We start from the raw sequence: 25,266 nt of genomic DNA, 5'->3' as shown, positions 1-25,266 counted from the left end.
GATATTTCCTTTGTTGTTTATATTTAAGGTAGACGACTGGTAAGAGATCTTAGCACTTTCAGGTGTTGTGAAGTATTTTTCCATTAGAACTCTTAAATGGACTTTTGGAAATGGGAAAACAGGATTTAATGTCAATGTATCATTCCTGCTGTCCATCAAATCTGGTGCTCAAATAAACTCAAATTTTTCCAGTTACATTGCAGAGATAGACCCATCTCCTCTGCAGCTCACTTACAAATATTCTGAGCTGTAGCTTTCTCTCTCTACCTTGATTCTCACTCAGTTTTGTCCGACTCTTTGCAAACCTATGGACTGTAGCCCACCAGGCTCCTCTGTCCATGAGATTTCGCAGTAAGAATATTGGAGCAGGTTGCCATTTCCTTCTCCAGGGGTTCTTCTCAACCCAGGGATCGAACCCTCATCTCTTGCATTGGCAGGCAGATTCTTTACCACTGAGCTACCGGGGAAGCCCCTCTTATCTGTTACTGATTCTCATTTCTTTGTGGGTTTGTTTCTTTTCATTCTAAAATACAGTAATGAATGAGTTTCCTTTATGGAAGATGAGGAAATTCTCATCATTTTTCTCTTCTCATTTTCCACTTTGTAGTTTTTATTATGTTATTTATATTTAATCAAGTTATGCAACTTTAAAGTGAACCATAATTTCCACAGTTGTTTCGTGTTAATTTTGTATTTAGATATATGATTTACCACAAATCCTTTTTCCTCATTCCTGTTTTTCTTGTTCCTTTTTATTTATTCAAGTTAATTTGGGCTTATTTTTGTGGCTTTCACAGAGTAGACTTTTGTTTTACTTTGTTGGTTTATAAACTGGCCTTTATACACAGTGGTCTGGGAGAACGAAAGAGGTGGAGATCACTCCAGATTGGTATGTGGCAGATTTAAAAGCAAGGGAAGTTAAGAGGCATGTCTTCAGTGGCTGCAAGATGAGTAGATCTCGGCACTCGCCTGCCAAATCTTACAAGCTTATAAGTGAGGTCTTAACTGGGTTTAGGCACGATTACTATAACCTTGGAATAGTTCCCACTTAAGGAGTAGCAGGCAGGCAGAGTGTATATTCCAGTGACAGGGGAGGAAGGGAGGTACCTCTCTCTGCTCAGTTTCAGCTCAGAAGTCAACTGGCAGTTATGTCCTCTCAATTATTTTCTCCAACATCTCTGAAGAGGAACTTGTGGGTATTTTATTCTTGGTTTCCACATACTTGAGATGTCTGATCTCTGGACTTGAAGCGTTTGATTGAATATCATATACTGAGCCACTCTAGCTTTCTGTAAGAACTGTGTAGTATATATGAAAAGTAGTCCTTTGTTTTCTGAACAACTTTTATTTTTAATATTAAAAAGAATATTTACTATATATCCCATCATTCTTTGTTGGCAGAATTTTTCTCATGTTGTCTTGTAGGTGTTCATTAATCCCGTGAGGGTTTTCCTTTTTTTTTTTCTTCAAATATTTTTTCATTTATTCATTTGACTGAACTGTGTCTTAGTTGAGACACTTTAAATCTTTGATCTTGCTGCAACATGTGGGATCTTTTTTAGTTGCAGCATGCAAACTTTTAGTTGTGGCATGTGGGATCTAGTTCTCTGACCAGGGATCGAACCTGGGACCCCTATGGGGAGTGCAAAGTTTTAGCCATTGGACCATCAGGGAAGTCCCAGAGGGTTTTTTTCTTTTTAACTTGTTTTGAATTTTTGGTTGATGGCCTTTAACAAGTATTTTATTTAAAGTTTTTTTATTGTGGTACAAATATGTACAACATAACAAACCATTAATTTACCATTTTAGCCATTTGTAAATGTACAGTTCAGTGGCATTGAATACACTCAAAATATTTTTTAACCATCACTTAACCTGTATACAAAACTTTGACATCACCTCCAATGAAGACTCTGTACATATTAAACAATAACTCTCCATTCCTTCTTCCCATCTCTCAGGGAACTTCTGATTTCCTTTCTTCTACATTATGTCTTTATGAATTTGACTATTCTAGGTACCTCATTTTGGTGGAATCATACAGTATTTGTCTGTGGCAGCTTATTTTACCAAATAGAGCTTTATAGGGTTCATCATGTTACCAGTTCAGTTCTGTTCATTCAGTCGTGTCCAGCTCTTTGGGACCCCATGGACTGTAGCTCGCCAGGCCTCCTTGTCCATCACCAACTTTTGGAGTTTACTTAAACTCGTATCCATCAAATCGGTGATGCCATCCAATCATCTCATCCTCTGTCATCCCCTTCTCCTCCAGCATTCAGTCTTTCCCAGCATCAGGGTCTTTTCCAGTGAGTCAGTTCTTCGCTTCAGGTAGCCAAAGTGTTGGAGTTTCAGCTTCAGCATTAGTCCTTCCAATGAATATTCAGAATTGATTTCCTTTAGGATGGATTGGTTGGATCTCCTTGCAGTCCAAGGGACTCTCAAGAGTCTTCTCCAACACCACAATTCAAAAGCATCAGTTCTTCAGTGCTCAGCTTTCTTTATGGTCCAACTCTCCCATTCATACATGACTACTGGAAAAAAACGTAGCTTTGACTAGACAGACCTTTGTTGGCAAAGTAATGTCTCTGCTTTTTATTTACCATGAAGTGATGGAACCAGATGCCATGATCTTAGTTTTCTGAATGTTGAGTTATAAGCCAACTTTTTCACTCTCCCCTTTCACTTTAATCAAGAGGCTGTTTAGTTATTCTTCACTTTTCTGCCACAAGGTGGTGTCATTTGCATATCTGAGGTTGTTGATATTTCTCCCAGCAGTTTGATTCCAGCTTGTGCTTCATCCAGCCCAGCATTTCTCATGATGTACTCTGCATATAAGTTAAATAAGCACAGTGACAATATACAGCCTTGGCATACTCCTTTCCCTGTTTGGAACCAGTCTGTTGTTCCATGTCCAGTTCTAACTGTTGCTTCCTGACCTGCATACAGATTTCTCAAGAGGCAGGTCAGGTGGTCTGGTATTCCCATCTCTTTAAGAATTTTCCACAGTTTACATATGTAAAATTGATTGCTGTTGCAGAGAAATAGCTGAATTTTGCTTGTTGAGCTTGTACTCAGTTCAGTGTAGTGTGTAACTTTGAATCTGCTTTTAGCACTACTTCCTTTTCTCTATATAAAATCATGTCATTATGAGTAGTTTTACATCTTCTTTCCAATGTATTTTCATTTCTTAATTGATTTATTTATTTTTGTGGTCTGATATCTGTGGCTAGTATTTCTATGTACTGTTGAGTGGCTATGGTGTATGTGAGTGTCATTGTCTTGTTCCTGATCGTAGGGGAAATTTTTTTCAGTCATTGGGTACTGGGTATGATGTTAGTTGTGGAATTTATAAATAACCCCTTTATCATGTTCAGGAGTTTTTCTTCTCAAAACCGGGAGAAGGCAATGGCAGCCCACTCCAGTGTTCTTGCCTGAAGAATCCCAGGGATGGAGGAGCCTGGTAGGCTGCCGTCTATGGGGTTGCATAGAGTCAGACACGACTGAAGCAACTTAGCAGCAGCAGCAGCTTCTTAAAAGTCCTGAGAGTTTTTATCATGAGAGGGTGTTGGATTTTTGTCAGATGCCTTTTCTGTGTCAGTTGAGATTATGTGGCTTTTTTCCTTCTTTCTATTAATATGTTGTATTACAGTAATTAATTTTATTTTTGAACTAGCCTTGTATTTCTGAAGTAAATCTCATTTGGTCCTGGTAAAAGTTTTTTTACTATGTGGTTGTATTTGATTTGCTAGTATTTTGTGAAGCACTTTTTGTATTATTAAAAGACATACTGCTCTGTCATTTTCTGTTCTTAAGAAAGTTTTGGTATTGGGTTAGTGCTAGTCTCATAGAATGAGGAAAGTATTTAATTGTCTTCAGTTTAGGGGAAGTGTTTGAGAAGGATTGGTGATAATTTTTCTTTAAATGTTTAGTAGAATTCACTAGTTAAACTGTATATTTTAAAATGTACTTTGGGAGATTGATTACTGACCCATTCTCTTGTTAAAAGAGACATTTTTCATTGCTTCTTGAGTCAGTTTGGGTAATTTGTAAGCAGTTTTTTGGCATACAGTGTCCATGGTATTTTCTTACAATTTTTTTCTAACCTTTAAATTTGGTAGTAATACTCCACTTTCAGATTTTAGCTATTTACATTTCTCCTCTTTTTATTTTTAAAAATTATTTTTAATTTAGCAAAAAGTTTATTGTTTAGAAGAACCAGCTCTTGGTTTTGTTAATTTAAAAAATATATATATTTGTTTGGCTGCATGGATCTTAGTTGCAGCATGTGAGATCCTTAGTTGCAGCATGTGAGCCTGCGGGATATAGTTCCCTGACCGGGGATTGAACCTGTGTCCCCTGCATTGGAAGACAGATTCTTAACCACTGGACCACCAGGGAAGTTCTGGTTTTATTTATTTTTAAAAGTTGTTTTCCTAATCTGTATTTTATTATCTTTGTCCTAGTCTTTGTTATTTTCCTTCTTTTAGTTTTGGGTTTAGTTTATTATTTTTCTAGCTCCTAAGTGGTAAAGTTAGGTTGTTGATAATGAGATCTTTTAAAGTTTACATTTAATAAATTTCCTTCTGTGCAGTGGAATGTCAGCATTTCCTTTTCTTGGTTTCATGATTATTTTATTGTCTTTGGCTTTTAGCAGTTTGATTATAATAATATGTCTTGGGGTAACTCAGCTCTTACTAGGAGTTTGTTGAAAATTTTGAATTTGCCAACTTGTGTCAAGTTGAGAAGCTTTTTGCCATTAGTCTTTAAATATACATTGTGTACTTTTTTTTTTCTTTCTGTGAGAGTTCTACAATAATTATATTGGCAGACTGGATGGTGTTCCACAGGTCCCTTAGACTCTGTTCACTCTTCTTCATTCTTTTGCTATTCTTTAGACTCAGTAATTTCAGTTTTCCTTTTTTCAAGTTTGTTTATTGTTCTGCTTGCTCAGATCTGCTTTTGAGATTCTGTAGTATATTTTTTATTTCAGTTATTTTACTTTTTAGCATTTCTCTTTTGGCTCCTTTTTATGATTTATGTCTTTAATATTCTCATTTTGTTCAGGCAATATTTTCCTGTCTTCACCCTTTTCCTTTAACTCTTTTAACATTAAAATGTTTCAGGATCTTTTGTCTAGTAATTTGTATTTGCTTTCTATGAATGATGGTAGTTTTGTGTTGATTTATTTTATTCATTTGAACGTGCCATCTTTTCCTGTTTCTTTTTATATTTTGTGTTGGTTTTCTTTTCTTTTTTTTTTTCTTTTGGTTGTAAACAGTGTGAATTTTACAATATGGTAACTTTGGAAAAGAGATTCTCTTCCTTTTTCAGAGTTTCTTCTCTGCTGGTTGTTTTTGGACTAATGATCCGTCTAACGTGAATCTTTATGGCCTTTTCAGGTTTTCTTCTGAGCCTGTGTCTTTCCCTGACAATGTGTAGTACCTCTCTAAATTCTTCTACACATTCCTTCTTTGTTGAACATCAAAAAGGAAAAAAAAACATCCTGGTGTGACTCCTTTAATTCTTCCAGTAGACCCTTCAACTTATTTGGGTTGAAACAATGGCAGTTAACGTACACCTCAGCCATACGATGTAGTGATCCAAGTTCAGAACACAGAAATTTATTATTTGGAGCACAAGATCATTATTGCCCACCCATGGCTCCAACAAACTGTACCAGTGTCACATTGCTGTCCCCACAGCTTCTTGCCATAGCATCAAGGACTGGGAAATATCACTCTGAAGGCTGAAAATGGCCAGCATTAACAACAGTTTAGCAGCCGAGTTTTCCTTTGGGAATGTAAGAGTTCAGATTGGCAGCTCCAGAGTTTCGGAATAGTTATATCAGAGTTTTCTGTAGTACAGTTGCTTTTTAGGTACAGAGATGGATTCCTGGCACTTTCTGCCCTCCCCATCTTCCATGACATCCTTTTCCTCTCTTTTCTTTTCAATAACTAGTGAAGAGTCTGTGAACCAACTCCACACTGCTATTTTTACCAGTAACTAAAGCTGTCAATCTTAATATTTTCTCCTCACTTTTTGGATGTGTTTTCATAATGTGCATCTTGTAAAGAGCCTTATATGTCTTTTGCCTCAGCTACAGGGCTATATAATTATCTTTTAAGGGTCTTTATTATTTAAAAATAATCAAAATTATATGTATTATGAAAATCCCATTTTATTAATCATTTAAGTTGTCACAAATCATGTTTATTACACAGAATGTTTTTAAATCACATTTTAATTAGGAACGGTATAAATCTAACAGTTACTTGTTGACATAAAGCAAGTATAAACTGTTAGTACAGTATTAATTACAATGTTAATATATTAAAACTCATATTCTTAGGTAAAATCTGTAAAATGGGCAGACTTATAACTGATGATTCACTTCTAAAAATCTAATGATGTTTTGGTCTTAAAGTATTGAAATTGTGTAAGTAAACACTGTTGAATCAAATAGTATATTGAAGTAAATAGAGTAATTTATTAAAAGTCACCTCACCATAGAGGACTTTTTCCAATGTTATTTTATTTTACCTCTGTTTCAGCCTTAGGTTGTACATATTTACCTTGATAAGACGATGCAGTATAGGAAAGCTACATGATTTACACCTGGAAAATATGAAAGTCAGTGTTTAAGAATAGAAGAATCTACATTTTCTAATAGACTTTCAGTGTATTGAAGATAAATAGAATATGTTTTACTTTTGGAGTCCTGAAATTGAGTATTTCTGGCCTAGTCATATTTGTGGCATATCTTGATTTAGCAGTTAGCAGCCTTGTAGCTATATAACATGCTTATTTTACTGACATTGTAATATTTAGTAGTCATATCTTTTTAAAAATTATATTTTCTCTCATATTTACCTAATTCTGTTTAGTGTAACAAAGGAGACTTTCCTAGTTTATATTACATAGTCTTTGACTATAAAGGGGCTTCTGTTTTGTACTCTCTTTTATTTTTTTTTAAATGTATTATTTTTAAAGTATTTTATTATATTTTGACAAAGGCCATATTTACAGTCATAAAAAAGGCTCCTGAGAACACTTCAAGAAATATAAAAATAATCTATAGTAAAAAGAAAATAATCTATATTAACAAGTTTGCTATTCATACACACTGCAGAGTCACTAACTTCACTGGAAGCTTTGAAACCCCTGTATATTGTTGGAGTTTCTGATGCAAAACTCAAAGGAGATTATGGCAGTATAGAAGGAAAAAATTAATCTAGCCAACATCCCTGTTTCCCTGTAAAGCCTCAGTTATAGGCTTTTATTTTAAAAAGGAAAAGGTTTTTCCAATATTTACAGGTGACTTAAAAGCTTTGAAATGACAGCCTCTAACTGCAGACTGCCAGCTGCCACAGGTATGTACAGATGCCGTGTGGTGGTAGGGGCACTGACCCTCAAGTTTCTGAACACGGCATTTGTACTCTCTTTTAATAATGAACATGCTATAGAAATACTTTATAACCACTTAATATAAGAAATATAATCCAGTTGATCTTTGATCAACATGAGGTTTAGAGGTGTCAGCTCTCTGCACAGTCAAAAGTGTATGTATAACTTTACAGTCAACCTTCCACAGTATCTGTAGTTCTGTATCTGTGGAACATAGCATTAATAGTGGGGAAAAAACCAACCTTGTATAACCACACAGTTCAAACCTGTGTTGTTCAAGGGCCCACTGTACACTTAAAAAATAATATTTATTTGGTTTTCTCTCCTAATAGTAATTGATTTTGTTTTTTTATTTCCTGCATTTAAATTTTCTATTTGTTTGTATATTAGTGATACATTTCTAAATTGGAATTCTTTTTATACTTGGAAATTACAAATCACTTATTGTGGGCTTCCCTCTTGAGGTTAAAAAGTTGTGTTTGTGGTTTGCTTGGATAAGGTGAAGTTCTGCCAAAGTGTAATTTTATTTTCACGGTTTTATGTACTGTAACTTATAATATTTGTTAATTTGGTAATTAATATTTTCTAGTATTGAACATCTTAGCATACCAGCCACTTTGTTCGCTTTTAAACTTATACAACTTTTTTGCTATCAGCTTATTTATTTATGCAGTATCATTTTATTTGACTATTGTTGCTACTTTTATTTTCTAGTTGAAACATTGTAGTCGATATATACATGACTTATTTCCTTCACTCATCAAGAATTTGGATCCAGTACCACTTAGACATCTTCTTAATCTGGTCTCAGCTCTTGAGCCAAGTGTTCATACCGAACAGGTAATTGATTCAAACCATAATGAAATTTTTTTTTTGTTAAGTTTCTTAAGTGAAAATTTGTTATTCACATAATTTAACTTATAGTTTATTACTGTTGGTATTTCGTTTAAGCAAAAGGGTATTAGATTTGTTACAATGTTTCCTAAAACCTATAATTTCAACTTCTCTCTTTTTTTTTAAGACATTGTACTTGGCATCGATGTTAATCAAAGCACTATGGAATAATGCGCTAGCAGCTAAGGCCCAGCTATCTAAACAGAGTTCTTTTGCATCTTTATTAAACACTAATCTTCCCATCGGAAATAAGAAAGGTTCGTAAAGTATAATGTAATTTGAAGTGAGTTGTCCCTAGTTTTTAACTCAAATGTGAAGTAGTTCCTGCAAATTAGTTTAAGTTTAATCTCAATTTTGGAATGAGAGCTGTTGGTGTTGTGAAAAGGTTAATAAATTGGAGTGAGCTCATGCTTTTGGTATACTGTTCAAGTAATAGCAATGAAGTTTAAGTAGTTATTGGATCTTCTTTCATTGATATTCTTCCCTTAAAAGAACTGTTTCATAAAATCTCTAGAAATTTAAGTTAGAAAACAGGCAACATGCTTTGTTTTAGATATAATTTTGAGAATAGAACATAATGATACATTTATCTTTTCATGTTTTCTACTTTACACTTTTCTGTCATTTTAGGTGTTTTGTGTGTGCTTTTACACGTATAGCTTTCTAGGGTTTTCTAAAACTTTACCAACATTACCCTCTTTTTTGTCTCCTGACATCATATACTACTCTTTCCTTAGGCTTTCCTGTGCAGCCTCCCACAGCTACTGTGGCAAATGGTGGGGTCTTATATTATTGCAGGTTTCCCTACCTATATCTTGTTGTTTATGTAATAAGAACAACTGATACATGTCCCAAAGAAATTCAGTCACTTAGAGTATCTCCGTCCTGTTTTTCCTTTTCCTTCAGAGGAAGAAGAGCTCAGAAGAGCTGCACCATCACCTTGTAAGTTGAGTCTTAGAAATGTATGGCAAGATGACTTGTAGTTTTATTTTGATGATTGAGTTAATTGATTTTATATATGTGTATCAGAGTCATGAAGTTCATTTTGTGCAGGAGATGTAAATCCTTGCTAGTTATCGGTCTTACCCTTTTTGTTTAAATCATTAGTGTCTTGACTTCTAATTGAAATCATGTATATTTTCTTTAGAAATAATTGGCAAGTGTTAACATATTTCCAGATTATGTTTTTGGCTACTTGGCATGAAGCTTTGGTATGTCAGAGAATCAAAGGATTATGACATTCTGATAGATCCATATTAATACAAGTAAGAAGTAAAAAAAAAAAAACATCATTTTAATATAGGGTCACCTGCAGCCAGTCCTCAAAGCAGTGATAACAGTGATACCCATCAGAGTGGAGGCAGTGACATTGAAATGGATGAGCAACTTATTAATAGAACCAAACATGTGCAACAACGACTTTCAGATACAGAGGTATGAAAAACCTTTTTGCCTCCCCCCATAAAGAGTTTTTTGGGTTTGTGCCATGTTTATTCTTTGAACTGGGAATATAAACTTGAGACCTGTTAAGGCCTCTCCTATCTTATTAGTATCATTTAAGTTCTTTACTTTTCTTTGAGTTTTTAATTCCATTTTATATTGTTCAAGGAAATATGTCAGTACTGTGGCAGTCTTTTTAAAAAGTATAGTGTGTTAATGTCATTTCTTACTGCCTTAAATATTTATTTAAATCTTCATTTCTAAATGTAGGAATCCATGCAGGGAAGTTCTGATGAAACTGCCAACAGTGGTGAAGATGGAAGTAGTGGTCCTGGTAGCAGCAGTGGACATAGTGATGGATCTAGCAATGAGGTGAATTCTAGCCATGCAAGCCAGTCAGCAGGGAGCCCTGGCAGTGAGTTACAGTCAGAAGACATTGCAGATATTGAAGCCCTGAAAGAAGAAGATGAAGATGATGATCATGGTCATAATCCTCCTAAAAGCAGTTGTGGTACGGATCTTCGGAACAGGAAGTTAGAAAGTCAAGCAGGCATTTGCTTAGGGGATTCCCAAGGCCCATCAGAAAGAAGTGGGACAAACAATGGAACAGGAAAGGACCTGGTTTTTAATACTGAGTCAATGCCATCAGTAGATAATCGAATACGAATGCTAGATGCCTGCTCACACTCTGAAGACCCGGAACATGATATTTCGGGGGAAATGAATGCTGCTCATATAGCACAAGCATCTCAGGAATCTTGTATTACACGTACTGGGGACTTTCTTGGGGAGGCTATTGGGAATGAATTATTTAATTGTCGGCAGTTTATAGGTCCACAGCACCACCACCACCACCACCACCACCACCACCACCACCACCATGATGGGTAAGTCTGCCTAAAAATAAAACAGCTTACGTTTTCTTCAGGGAGTTAATTATAGCCTCCATTTATTCAGTTCTGATAAATTCTAGATCAGTGCTGTCCAATAGGAATATAATGTAAGCTACAAATGCATGTTTCAGATATGTAATTTTTAATGTTCTTTATTTTTCTTTCCTTAATGATTTATGGCTGCATTGTGCAGCTTGAGGGATCTTAGTTTCCCAATTGGGGATCAGACCTGTGATCCCCTGTGGTGGAAGCATGGAGTCTTAACCACTGGACTGCCAGGAAAGTCCTAATTTTTAACTTTCCAATGGACACATATAAAAAAGCAATATAAAACAGAAAAGATTGATTTTTAATTGTAAATTTTATTTAAAGCAGTAATATCCACGTCATCAGTGTAAAATTATTAACAAACATTCTTTTTTTGTAATGCTAAATTTTCAATAATCTGTGTATATTTACTACTGCTAACATATTCTGTTTAAACCAGCCACTTTTTCCATGTGCAGGGGCCACAGATGGCTAGTGACTGTTGTATGGGAAGTACAGATTTAGATCTTCAACTCCTTGTTATACTTGCCTAAAAGCAGTAAAAAAATTTCTTGTGGAAACTTCATTAAAGTATGATCATGAAAAGGGGAATTTTATGCACATTCCCTTTTTAGGATATCAGTAAGGTTAAAGCCTCAGCATAAAGCTTTTTGATTATCTGTGAAATATACCCATTGTGTTTAATAGTGACTCTGTCACTTAGTAGTGTTATAGTATTAGGCAGAGTAGTCAATTGTTCTTTCAACATCTTTTTCTTGTGTATGCAATAGGAACAGTAATACCTGTCTCATGGGCTTTATTGTGAGCTTTATTGTGCTAATATGATTGGCACATAATCAGAGCTTAATAAATATTAGCGACTATTTTTTATTGTCATTACAAATAGTAATATTTGAGTTAATGATGAAATAGGGATGAGTGGTTTATCAGAATTTTTCTTAGACCTGACTATTTGCCAGGGCTTTCAGAACTTAAGATGGTTGTTTGGGAGAATTACATATGCATACATATTCCTACTTTATTTTCTTTGCTTTTTGGTTCTTGAATCTTTATCCCATATGAGTATATGGTAATGTTTCTTCTTTATTTTATTCATATATTTATTTTTGGCTGTGCTGGGTCTTTGTTGCTGTGCAGACTTTCTCCCTAACCCTAGTTAGGGTTAGGGTTAAGGTTGGGGAGAAGTTAGGGTTAGTTGGGTTAGTTGTGGTGTGCAGGCTTCTCATTGCAGTGGTTTCTCTTTATTGTGGAGCACAGGCTCTCGGGCGTGCTGGCTTCAGTAGTTGTGGCATATGGGCTCAATAGTTGCAGCTCCTGGCCTGGAGCACAGGCTCAATTGTTGTGGTACATGGGCTAGTTGCTCCATAGAATGTGGGATCTTCCTGAAGCAGGGATTGAACCCTTAACCCCTGCATTGGCAGGTAGAATCCTTACCACTTAGTCACCAGGGAAGCCCTGATAATGTTTCTTAATCTTCACAGTATGGATGGTTTGGGCCACGTAGTTTTGTGTTTTGGATTTACAGCAGTGTGAATGCTGTCCAGTGCGTTGTAGCATGGATGTTTAGCAGCATCCCTAGCATGTGTCCCTGTATACTAGAGACATCTCTTATATTGTGATTACCAGAAATTGTTTCTAGACATTCCTGGATGCCCCCTTGGCCTTCTGACTCAAAACCACTGGTTTATGGTCTGACATTACAGAATGCACGTTCGTGAGTCTCCCCAGGACATACTGAAGACAAAACAGTTAGTTCATAAAACCAATGCGGGTAGCATATTCAGTTTGGCACATTTTAAATCTCTTTTAGTGTTCACACCAACCCTCACCTGAAAAGACCTAATGATTTAATTTTTTTATGTTAGCCATTTCCATATTCTCTGTGTGTGGTAACCACTTGTGAAAGTCCCCCAGTTAATACCAACCAAATCTGGATTGCAGCTTTAAATTGAAATTTTTGTTTCCTGGTAGTTATTTGATTCTGCAGTTTGATGAACAAAAGTAAATAAAATTTGAGGTTTCACTTTAAGATCTGAGTTTATAAAATAATTATCTAACAATAAGTTTTACTGATTTTTCTCTAAAATTATTCCCTTTGAAGTTGTTTTAGTGAAGTGTTGATCAGCCAGATAATATGTGGGTATACTGTAAAGTTAATACATAGTGCTGACTTTGTGGGCTTTTATATTTTGTAAAGCTGTCAGTATCCCATAGTGTTAACAAACAAAATGTAGCTTCATTCTTGAGTATGTTGTAACTTGTGCTAAATGTTTTGAGAGAGATTTTTTGTGAATCACAATGTGTGTTTAAATTGTAATTGCTAACTTTGTGCTGCTCTTCTCTGTTACAGTCATATGGTTGATGATATGCTCAGTGCAGATGATGTCAGTTGTAGTAGCTCCCAGGTCAGTGCAAAATCAGAAAAAAATATGGCTGATTTTGATGGTGAAGAATCTGGGTGTGAAGAGGAGCTAGTTCAGATTAATTCACATGCAGAGCTAACATCTCATCTCCAACAACATCTTCCCAATTTAGCATCTATTTACCATGAACATCTTAGTCAAGGTAAGGTTCTATATTAAGTAAAATGTATCCCTTTATTTAAAATGAATATAACATATTGTTAAAAGGGATCAACAGTTAATGTTTTTATATTTCATTGTTTTTGCCAAATAACTTCATATTACAGTTTTTTTTACAAAGAAATGAAATTATTATGAATGCTCCATCATGAGTATGAAGGCAAGAGTTCCATCAAGAGATATTTAATAAGAAAAGGAAATAAAAAAATAACATGTAAAATTATAGCTTTGTATTTGAGAAAATGTATGGCTATATTAGATTTTATTTTCTGGAAACTTACGACTTAAAAGTAGGTGATTACACAGAATTTCATATTGTATGATTCCATTTATATCAAATAACTAAGATATGTGGTTAGTGGTTCCCTGTGGCTAGGGGAAATTGGAGGACATAAGAGGGGGGGTGACTGATAAAGGGTAAGGTGTTTCTTTCGTCTGGGGTGATAAAAATGTTCAAGAAATGATGTTCTGGTCACTTTAAAATTAATCTTAAAAAAAGTGATATGACACGACCAAACTTGAATGAATAGAGATTAGAGGACGTTTAAGAATAGTGGAAGATGAAGGAAGAAAAAGGAGAAGTTAGGATGGAAAAAACAGTTAAAGAATTGGCAGTGTCAAGGTCAGTATTCAACCTCTTGCTTGGTTACACACCATCAACACTTGCTAGGCTAGGAAATAGGTTTTGGGATGCTAGTAAATGATAAACTAAGTACAACCTGATAGATTAGGTATATGCTGTTAATGCCGTGAGTAGACTTGGAGAGCAGTTTGTGAATCTTGGAAACAACTTTCTGATTTCAGATGTTACTTGTATAGAATCTAGATAAGGTTACTTTGGGATTTTGGGGGAGTTACTTTGGAATTTTGGGGGATGGGGGATGTGGGAGGCATGCCTCATAGCCTGTGGGATCTGTTACCTGTCCAGGGACCAAACCTGGGCTCTCAGCAGTGAGAGTGCAGAGTCCTAACCACTGGACAGCGAGGGAATTCCCTGTTCTGACATTTTTGTTTTTGTGTTATTGTGGTTGTTGAGAAATGAATGGATTAAGATTGAGCTCAGTTGCATTAGATACCATATTTATTAGATTTTTTGCCATTCTTCTTCTATTATAAAGAATTCTTCCAACACAGAAAGACAAATAATTTAAAATGGGTGAAAGATGTGAGTAGTTAATTTTGTTAATACATAAATGAAGATATAGAAATGGTCAGTAAGTACATGAAAAGATACTCAATATTGATAGTCATCTGGGAAATGTAAATGAAAACCACAATGAGATACTTCTACTCACTTGGAATGGGTAAAAAATTAAGGACTTAATGCTATCAAATGATGCTAAAGATGCAAAGCAACACTCTTATACAATGCTGTCAAGGAACATAAAATAGGACAGCCAGTGTAGAGTACTGTTTTATTAGTTTCTTACAAAGCTAAATTTGTACTTACCATGTGACCCTGGAATTCCTGTTCTACATATTTTACCCAAGATAAATGAAAAGATATGTCCACAAAAAGAGTTGTACATGAATGATAACTAGTTCATTTATGAACCTCAACTGGAATTAACTGGTAGATAAACAAATTGTTGTATATTCACACAGTGGAATAAAGAGGAAGCAGCTACTGATACATTCAACACCATAGATGAATGTAAAAAGCATTCTAAGTGAATAAAGCTAGACAGAAGAGTACATACTATGTATTATTTATATGCACTTCTAAAATTTCCTGAAGTGATTTGCAATGGTTGACATCTACCCAGTGGTTGGTGGTGGGGACTGATTGTAAAGGGACAAAAGAGAACTTTTGAGGGTGGTAGAAGTGTTCTGTATCTGATTATATATTTAAATTGTATTTTAATAAAATTAATTTTAAAAAAGCAAATACCAGAACAGACAAACCAAAAAAAACTCCACAAACTTAAAAAGTCAGGCTACAAACTGGGAGAATACTTGCAAATCATGTATCTGTGGCTTGTATCCAGACCATATAAGAACTGTTACCTTACAACTCAGTAGTAAGACAACCTAATTAAAAATTGGGAGCTGATTTATTTCACCATAGTAGGTACACAAGTGGCTTAATAAGCACATGAAAAGATACTTAGCATCATTAGTCATTAGAGAAATTCAAATAAAAACAGATCCTACTGCATACCTATGAGAATGGCTAAAATTAAAAAGAAGGACCATAGCTATGTATTGGGAAGAAATTGGAGGAACAGTAACTGGTGGTACAACCACTTTGGAAAACAATTTGACAGTTTCTTCAAATTGTAAACGTATATGTGTTTATGTCTTTACCTTATGATCCCACAATTCTAAATATTTACCCGAAAGAAAAGAAGGCATATGTCTGTACAAAGACTGGTTGCATCAATGTTATGGTAGCACTATTCATATTAGACAAAAATTGGAAACTTCAAATTTTCATTAATTGGTAGATACATAAGCAAAATAATATTTTCATATGGTGGAATATTGTTCTGTATTTAAAAGGACCACACTACTGATAGGTACTTAACAATGTGGACAAACCTCTAAAAACATTCTGCTAAGTGAACAAAGTCAGACATAAGACTATACATGCGTATTGTATAATTTCATTTATATGAAATTTCTAGAAAATGTTAATTTGTGGGAATAGAAAAACAGACTAGGGCTTGGGAATGGGCTCAGGGATTAAATATAATTAATTAGGTATGAGGGAATGTTTTAAGGTGGTAAAAGTGTTCTAAAACCCTATTCTAGTAGTGGTTGCATAATTCTCATTTTTATGAAATCAATGTATGTGTACAGTTTAAGAGGAAAATTTCATGTAAAGCTGCTAAAAAAGACAAGCATTTTTGCTTAATATAACAGAGCTAGGGAGAATTATTTACTAGAATTTTTGAATTTAATTGAATGTTTTGAGTAAATTGTCTGCCCACAATGTGGGAGAACCGGGTTCAATCCCTGGGTTGGGACGATTTCCTGGAGAAAGAAATGGCAACCCACCTCAGTATTCTTGCCTGGAAAACCCCATGGATGGAGGAGCCGGGTAGGCTACAGTCCCTGGGGTCGCAAAGTGTCGGGCATGACTGCGCGACTTAACTTTCACTTTCACAGTTCAAAAAAGTGTTTAGATATAAGACACTTAACAGAGTTATATCCCATGGCTACATAGTTAATTAATTAGTGTTAGTTGCTCAGTCGTGTCTTAACTCTTTGCAACCTATAGACTATAGCTGTTAAGCTCCTCTTTCCATGGAATTCTCCAGGCGAGAATATTGGTGTGGGTAGCCATACCCTTCTCCAGGGCGTCTTTCTGACCCGAGGATCAAACCCTCTCCTGTATTGCAGGCAGACTCTTTACCATCTGAGCCATCAATAGTCATTTTTATGTTTAATTTGGGTTTCAGGTATTTGTATATAGTTCTTTTGACATGAAGAAAACATTAAATAATAATACTTAATAGAACAGAGGCTATTATTTCGAAATAGAGAAGAGGCTATGAAAACTCTTCACTTTAGTAGTATCAAACTAAACAATACTATTCTCTCACTTATAAAGCAACTATTATAATAATCTTGTTATGTAAGAAGAGATTTATCGTTATACTTCACTTTGAATTTGTTGTTGTTATGAATGTTGTAATTCATTTTACAATTTCAGTCAGCTGCATTCCTCTATAGTGTGGTATATTTTGCCCCTCAGGACCTGCAGTTCATAAACATCAATTCAACAGTAATGCTGTGACAGACATTAATTTGGATAACGTTTGCAAGAAAGGAAACACTTTGTTGTGGGATATAGTCCAGGATGACGATGCAGTAAGTTATTTAATAATGCCAAAAGACTACAATTACAGCAGGATGCAATCAGTATAAGTAGTAACTTAATGTGTGTACATTCTTTTTTGTAGGTTAATCTTTCTGAAGGATTAATAAATGAAGCAGAGAAACTTCTCTGTTCCTTAGTATGTTGGTTTACAGATAGACAGATTCGAATGAGATTCATCGAAGGTTGCCTTGAAAATTTAGGAAACAACAGGTAAATAGGAATTGAAAGTTTTTTACATGGTAATCATATTCATAATTTATACCATTATTAGCCTTAAAATTTTTTTTTTAAGTAATCATGGTTTTTGTATTAGTTTTAAACTCTTTCCCCCCATAGTGTTCATATGTTATCACTTGGTCTTGGTTATTTCAACACTTTTTGGCAGTCTTGATTAGATCCTCTCTAACAAAAATAAAGGAATACTACTACTGTCTTCTTGATTCTGGGAATGGTGGTGATTATTTTCAGATTGCAGTTAAATATTCTTGAACTATATATATAAAGGAAGCTAAATATGGTAAGTAAAGTTAAACAACTAAGCTGAAATACATTTTGATAACGGCATTTTTCTTGCTTCTGAGTGGATTTTTTGATTCTGTAGTGCATAGAGAATTAGATAAGTTTTTTTTTATCTGGTTTGAATTCTTCTGTTTATTTGTGTACTTCTTATTGGGGCTCAGATTATTACAGATTTCTTGATTTTCAGTTCTGCTTATTGATACATTTTCCAGTTTCCCTTGTCTTATACTGCTTCGATAATATTGTTTCATTCTCTTTCATAGTGAATTCAGTTATTAATTGAATATATTTTCATCTTACCTCTGCTCAGGCTCTATCTAAATGTCTAATTTTATTGAATATTTAACTATATAAAAATTTTTTTTGACCTAATTGAATTAGAAAAAATATGTTCAGTATTTTATTTTCTACTTTTGGTCTTTAAAGGTCTATAATTTGAACGATCACAGTAGAAAAATTGCTTATTCATGCAGGTATAAGAAACTACTAATAGGTTCCTGTTAGTGGATCAGTTGCCTCATTCAACATGTATTCTTTAAAAGGAACACTTTTAATGGCTGGATGATATTTCATCATTTATATACGTATTACAGAAGTTAATTTTAAAATGTTAATTGTCTTTTAATAGTCTTCTTGAAGCTACTGAACTTTTTAAAGTTGTATCAATTTTTATTCCCCATATGTGTATCTGCATATGTATGGCCCAGCAATTCCACTGCAAAGTATGTGCCTTACAAAAGTACATCCAGCTGGTCACCAAAAGACACATTAAAGGATGTTCTTAAAAACATTATTCAAAATAACTCTTCTTTGTACTGCAGTCCACATGCCAAAAACAGAATAAGAAGGAAAAATTAAATTGTGGAGTGTTTGTTAAATAAAATGTTTGTAACAGTAGTAATGAAAGAACTAGAACTGTGCAAGGAATAGTGTGGTTGAATCTCACAAACATAATGTTGAGTGAAGGAAGCCATATATAAAAAGGCTTATTTCTGTTATTTTTGTTGTGTAGAGTTTAAAGACAGGAAAGCTATTTAATAGTTGGGATAATGGTTACTCTTGGGTTGTCAGTGACTGGAAAGGGGGGTCTTCCCAAGGCTTCTGGGATGCTGGTGAGGATTTCTTTCTTAATGTGGGTACATATTACACACGTATGTTCACCATCTCATTTTGAATTGTCACTTAGGTTTATACATGTTTTTACATGAATGTTACACTTAAATATAAAAAGCTATGTGAAAGAGGAAATATCATGTAGCCTTTGAGTCATATATTTTCAAAAGTTGTATAATAATATGGGCATATGCTCACAGGCCCATTTGTTTTTAATAAAAAGATTACAAGCAATATTTGAGGCTGTAGAGTAGTTACTCCTAGAAGGATTCAGCTATTTTTTTGTCTTCTTTATGCTTTTCTATTTTCTAATTTTTCCATATTGAGCACTTATTTCTCTAAGGGTATCTTAACAGAGATAGAAGGAAAACTGTATATAAAACTGTATAGAAAATTGCCAACTTGAATTTTTAGTAAGTTTTTAATTTGCTCAATCCCAAATAACTTGAAAAGATGAAGCATTTTCATTTGTTGGAGGCAGTCCTATACCCCAGTTATAGTTACTCAATGGTGTATTGAAAATATAGTAAATATAACTATTGGGGTTAAATTTGTCCTAGAATTTACTCCTTAGAGGGTTGTTGTGTTTATTATTTTAGTCTTACTATTAATGTATCATATGTACCAATGCTTAGAGCATAGTAGCATTTTTTAGCCTGGACGTATACAACATATCCAGTGTATACCAACTGAACTTCCTGAAGTTACGTGAATTAAAAAATTAGTTTTGAACATCTTTTTAGAAAACCATTATTAGTTTCAGTTTCCTGATGAATCAATGGTTTTTAACTGAAGTGATTGTTTTCTCCCTTGGCAGTATCAGTACTTGGAGATATCTTTGGTTGTCATATTGATGAGTGGAATTGGAGATGTTACTTTCAGCCAGGGGTACTACTAAACATCCTTCAATACAGAGGATAGGCTTTCACAACAGAGAATTGTGTGAAATGTCAGTAGTGACATCAGAGTCTGAGAAATCCTAAACACAAGAATACTTTCTCCAAGCCTAGCCCCCTGTGTTTGTCATCTCCTAGGAAAGGAATGTTGCGAAAGGGTGTTAATAGGAAAGCTCTTCCTTATGTTGAAACAGATGGACCACTGCAACCTTTACTCATACACCATTTTCTGACATGTGACCCCAAAATCCCCACAGATGTCTACTTCTTGACAATGTCAATTTTTTATATACTTTACAGAGGTTTTATTTTTAAAAAATTTTCTCTGTGCTGATTTTGATTTTCTTTCTAGCTCCTCACTTGTCGTGGTTTACAGACCTGTCAGCAATTTTTGTTTTTGCTTTTCTATGATGGTATTACAATTTATTTTACAGAATGAACTTAGCTTTCTTTTGAATAGCAATATGGCCTCATTACTTCTAAGGGGGCTTAGAGATCTGAAAAAGAAAAAGTCTTCCATAAATTATCCATAATTCTACCATTTATATGGAACCCACCATAAACACTTTAAAACATGCAGCATGTGCCTTATGCACTTTTAGCTTTAGGCAGATTGTTTTATAAGGTGTATAATGACATTTCAGTGGTGCAGGAAGTTTAAAGTTACATACAGAAACACTTAGTAGACTAGTTTGCAGAATGTTGTAATAAAGTGAGAGCATGAGGTGGACAGTAACTCCCACAATGAAAAGTCCATGACTTTCCAGCTTAGTATTTGTTACTTTGGGTCAGTGAGATAACGATTGCTGTCCAGTGAGTAGGGTGGAAGTAGGGGTTGAGTTGTAATCAGCCCCTTTGATGTTTTATGTTTATTAGAAGACAGGTGTTCACATCCTGTGCTAGGTACTCTCTGAAGTTTTGTGGGTTCTCAAGAATTGATTTGAGACTCTGAGAACCTGTCCATTTTGTGCTTTCTTTTTTTTCTATTCTTTTGCACTGGATAGTTTAATCCATTTGTTAATTTTTTTGCCTTTGAATATGTAAGTGAAAATACTTGTACATATTAAGGATTCTTTTAGAGGTTCATATAATTAAGAAATGGTACTGTGTACGTTTATTTGGTTTTGTTTTCTCTCTGTAAAGATAGTATTATATATAGCATTTCATTTCAACTGTTGGCATATACTATAATTTAAAATGACTGAATAGCATTTTGTAGAACACACCAGTCTTTTTCAAATATGGAGTCTAGGGAAAAATCCATCCAAATGTGACTTTTTAAACTGTGAAGCCCACCAGCAAATGTGTTCATTCTTCTAAGGCAATGTAAAGTTGCATGGGTAATTCTTAGAGTCATACCACACTGTTGTTTAGTAATAAGCTTCTGGTTACAACAAAAACTTGAAAGCAAGCAAAGAACCAGAGCAGTTTTAAGATGATAGCAATTTTCCTGATTCTAAACTTAGTGCAGTGGTCCCTGGGTATCTGTGGGGCACTGGTTCCTGGATTCCTCTGCAGATACCCAAATCTACAAGTGCTCAGGTCCTTCATATAAAGTAGTGTAGGACAGTCAGCTGTCTGTATCCCCAGATAAGGAACCTGTGGATATGGAGAGCTAACTATATCTTGTTATTCAGTACCGTTGTTCCTTTTTATCTTAAACCTGTTGTTGCCCAGGGTTGTATGTTTTGATGTTTAAAATTTTCACTCTTGGAAGAATTTGTGAAATATGAGTATGAATATAACAGTATTTTCTGTTTTTGTAAGCATATCAGCAATGAAGACTATTTGGGCAAAAAAGTTGATAAGTCAAGGTAACATAGTTCTTACAGGAGAAGTGCTATAACATTTTTAAAAAATTGGGAAAAGTTTTATTAGAGTGTGGTTGATACACAGTGTTGTGTTAGTTTTTGCTGTATAGCACAATATGATTTTAATTGGAACAAGTTGATATATGTATTCTTGTGAAGTTTCCATAAACATTGAAATATAAAACATTGCTGTCACCAAGCAAGTTAATTATCTTCCACTGTTACCCACTCAGAGCCTGGCATCCTATTCTCTAATGTCAAGCTTCATGTGCTTGCTTCTACATTACATTGTATAAAATGAAATCATGTTCATTGTAGAAAACTTGGAAAGTAAATTTAAACAATTTAGACTCTTAACAGCATTGAATGGAAAAGAGGAAATAAGATTTTCAGAAAATATACAACTGTTGCACAGTTTAAGACTTGCTTTAATGAGCTATGGTATCTCTTGTCTGTTTGTATATTTTAAAACTATTGAAATTACACTAGGCAAATAATTTGGAACTTGCTTCTTTGATTTTAGGTGAAATTTTCCTGCGTCCTTTTTTTCGTTGTGTTATCTCACTGATTTTGTGCTTATAGAGTCAAAATAATGTATATGTATACATTCTAGTTTTTTATGTCTTCAGTTCAGTTCAGTCACTCAGTCGTGTCCGACTCTTGCGACCCATGAATCGCAGAACGCCAGGCCTTCCTGTCCATGACAAACTCCCGGAGTTTACTCAAACTCATGCCTATAAAGTCGGTGATGCCATCCAGCCATCTCATCCTCTGTCGTCCCCTTCTCCTCCTGCCCCCAGTCCCTCCCAGCATCAGGGTCTTCTCCAATGAGTCACCTCTTCACATGAGGTGGCCAAAGTACTGGAGTTTCAGCTTCAGCATCAGTCCTTCCAATGAACAGCTAGGACTGATCTCCTTTAGGATGGACTAGTTGGATCTCCTTGCAGTCCAAGGGACTCTCAAGAGTCTTCTCCAACACCATAGTCCAAAAGCATCAATTTTTCGGTGCTCAACTTTTTATGTCTTAAATTTTGGGAAAACTCTGCTAATGTTTCCAAAATTTTGATAAAAGATTTTAGATAAATAATCTAAAATTGAAACTGATTTCTCCTGATCCTCTTATCTTCCCAAGTACCACTACTGTGCAACTTGTTGAGGAATATTAAAAATTTTAATATTTAAAAATATACTAAACATTTTAAGTGTTTTTTAATATTTAAAGAATCTTTACTTTGCACTTACTAGATATCAGGCATTTACTCTCTTTATTTCTTCACTGTATGCTTATTATTATTGGACATACCTTGAGACATGGGGACCTTCTCCCTCCAGAGATTGAATCTGTGCCCCTGCAGTGGAAGCCCAGTCTTAACTATTGGACCACTGGGGAAGTCCACTTTATGTTCTTTTTTTTTTTTTTTTTTCTTCTTCTTTTTTTTTTTTAAATTTTTATTAGTTGGAGGCTAATTACTTTACATCATTACAGTAGTTTTTGTTATACATTGATATGAATTAGCCATGGATTTATATGTACTCCCCATCCCAGTCCCCCCTCCCACCTCCCTCTCCACCCGATCCCTCTGGGTCTTCCCAGTGCATATTTATATTCTTAAATATATATATACTAATGTTGTTTTGATCTTCTGACATTTTCCTAGCATGCTGTCTTCACGTAGTATTTTCTTTGTACTTCAGAACTGTAATATAACATTGTACATTGTTGTTTTTCTTCTTCCTTGAAAATCTTGCCTTTAAGTTCTTTGCTGGTTTGTTGTTTGAAGAAATATATACTCAGCACTCACGATATGCAGGGATTTTTAGTGAATAAGACAGTCTGCTCACATAGAGCATATTCTAGTGGTAGCATTAAATAAAGGAATATTCATTAAGTGATGATGATTGAATAAAAATTGTAAAGGAGTCAATAAAGAGGTTCGTGGAGCAGTGGGAAGGTGTTACTTAATTATTGAGTTGTCAGGGTTATCGTTTCTGTTGACAGTTGAGGGAACCTTAATACAGTGGGGGAAGGAGTCCTTCAAGTAGATATTTAGGTAAAGAGCATTCCAAGCATGCGCAATAGCAAAGGCCCTGAGGCAGGAATGTGCTTGTGTGTGCTGATGGAATAGCTCAAGGAGGATGGGAAGGAAAATAGGTTACACTGATAGAAGAAATGGGGACAGATCACATATGGCTTTGTAATCAAATTTAAGTACTTTGGATTTTATTTAGAAACATGGAATTTTGTAGTTTATCCTGCTTAGTGTTCGCCATGGTTTTCCTCCTATTCAGAAGTGTAGCCCTGTATACTAATATTCCTGGTACTCATCTCGAAAAGAGTAGGCATTTTTGAGGACTTACTTGTACTCCATCTATGGTTAGTAGGGTGCCAAATTAAAAAAAAAAAAAATCTTTCATGAAGCAGTACTGCTCCTAAGCTTAAAAATAAATTCAGTAACTTATTAGAGTTTGTTGTGCTTCTTTCAGGGCTCATGGAAACAGCCTTCTTGCCTACTAGGAATTCTGGGATTTGTATGTCAGTGTGTTCCCTGTCCCCCTTTTCTTCCAGAAGATAGACATACTCAGATCTTCTTGAGGTCTTTGAGTGATTTCATGTTGCCTTTTGGCTCCTTTATTCTTGAGGTTTATGGTGTGTTTCCATTATTAACATTGCTCATAATGCAGTGATTGTCAGTTCAGATGTAGTTTATATTAAGCGAGAAATAGGGAGAAAGTGATAACTTATGTAGTTTGAAAAGTGTTCTCTACATTTACTGTTTGTGGTCCACAAACCAGCAGTTGAGTATCACTTGTGAGCTTATTAGAAATGCAATCCGGAACCTACCCCAGACCTACTGGATCAGAGTTTGCGTTTTAAGTCTAAACTTTGAGAAACTCTGCTCTAGATAATTGACTCAGCCTGCTGCTTTTTGTTTTCCTTGATTAAATCCTGAGAAATACCTATGACTGTTAAAGAAAACTTGCATTAAAGAATTTTATGTTTAAAAGTGCTTCACTTTTCTTTTATACTCAAATATTCATATAGTATATTTTAATTTAAAAGTTTTGGATTAAATTTTTTAAAACTTGGATTTCTTGCCACAGTGGATAATAAGCTGAGACTTTAGAGAAAAAAACCCCTAATGTTTGCATAAAAGCATCTGTAAAATTCATTAACTCTTTTTGTGTTTGATTTTAAATAACTGAATTTCTGTTAAGAGCTAGAATCACTGATTGTAGTTAAAATTATTTTATTCTATAAATACCTGTTTTTGTTATTTCAGATCAGTAGTAATTTCACTTCGTCTTCTTCCAAAACTCTTTGGTACCTTTCAGCAGTTTGGGAGCAGTTATGATACACATTGGATTACAATGTAAGTAAATAAAAGAAAATATTCATTTTTAAGACTTTTTCCAATCGTAATTCTCAAACAAGGTTTTTGAGTAACTTACTAGCTGTTAATTTGTACCAGGAAAATTTGAATTTTGCATAATTCAAGTGTTTTCTTAGATTTCTGAGGTGCTTTCTCTGCCACTTAGCACCATGGAGATTATATATACCCCTGTCAGTAGGAAATCTGACCTTTGTATTCATTGTAGCTTGAGAAAAATAGTGTAGCAATTAATGCCTTAATTTTCAGGTAAAGATTTTTAGTGTGTTTGATCATGGCAAAAGACTCCTGAAGAAGATCCACATGTTAAGTGTTCTAGGATGCTTTTAATTTTTACCCATTATTGGAATTGGTTTTAGACATTACATCATGTTAGGAATAATTTTGAAACCACTGTGTTAATCTTATGTATATAGAGAACTTATGATTAATGTTAAACATTTCTTGCAAC

The 25,266-nt window shown here is 34.6% G+C and overlaps 1 protein-coding gene across 5 annotated transcripts in view; it reads left to right on the top strand.

The window, feature by feature from the left end:
- The window catches only part of USP34 (ubiquitin specific peptidase 34), a 230,124-nt gene that overhangs the window by 91,219 nt on the left and 113,639 nt on the right, over positions 1-25,266 (top strand). For 4 of the 5 annotated variants that reach the window (XM_020891636.2, XM_020891634.2, XM_070479897.1 and 1 more), the window contains exons 11-19: positions 8,119-8,244; positions 8,426-8,555; positions 9,205-9,240; positions 9,602-9,732; positions 10,009-10,625; positions 13,030-13,244; positions 16,962-17,077; positions 17,170-17,297; positions 24,708-24,797. In XM_020891636.2, coding sequence (XP_020747295.1) covers positions 8,119-8,244; positions 8,426-8,555; positions 9,205-9,240; positions 9,602-9,732; positions 10,009-10,625; positions 13,030-13,244; positions 16,962-17,077; positions 17,170-17,297; positions 24,708-24,797 — 1,589 coding nt within the window. The remainder of the gene's footprint in view (positions 1-8,118; positions 8,245-8,425; positions 8,556-9,204; positions 9,241-9,601; positions 9,733-10,008; positions 10,626-13,029; positions 13,245-16,961; positions 17,078-17,169; positions 17,298-24,707; positions 24,798-25,266) is intronic. The other variant, XM_020891635.2, reaches the window with a different exon arrangement.

The sequence above is a fragment of the Odocoileus virginianus genome, chromosome 2 (genome assembly GCF_023699985.2).
Source record: "Odocoileus virginianus isolate 20LAN1187 ecotype Illinois chromosome 2, Ovbor_1.2, whole genome shotgun sequence".
NCBI classification, from domain to species: Eukaryota; Metazoa; Chordata; class Mammalia; order Artiodactyla; family Cervidae; genus Odocoileus; species Odocoileus virginianus.
The sequence above is the reverse complement of the archived record's forward strand: the minus strand, read 5'-3'. Positions and strand labels throughout refer to the sequence as shown.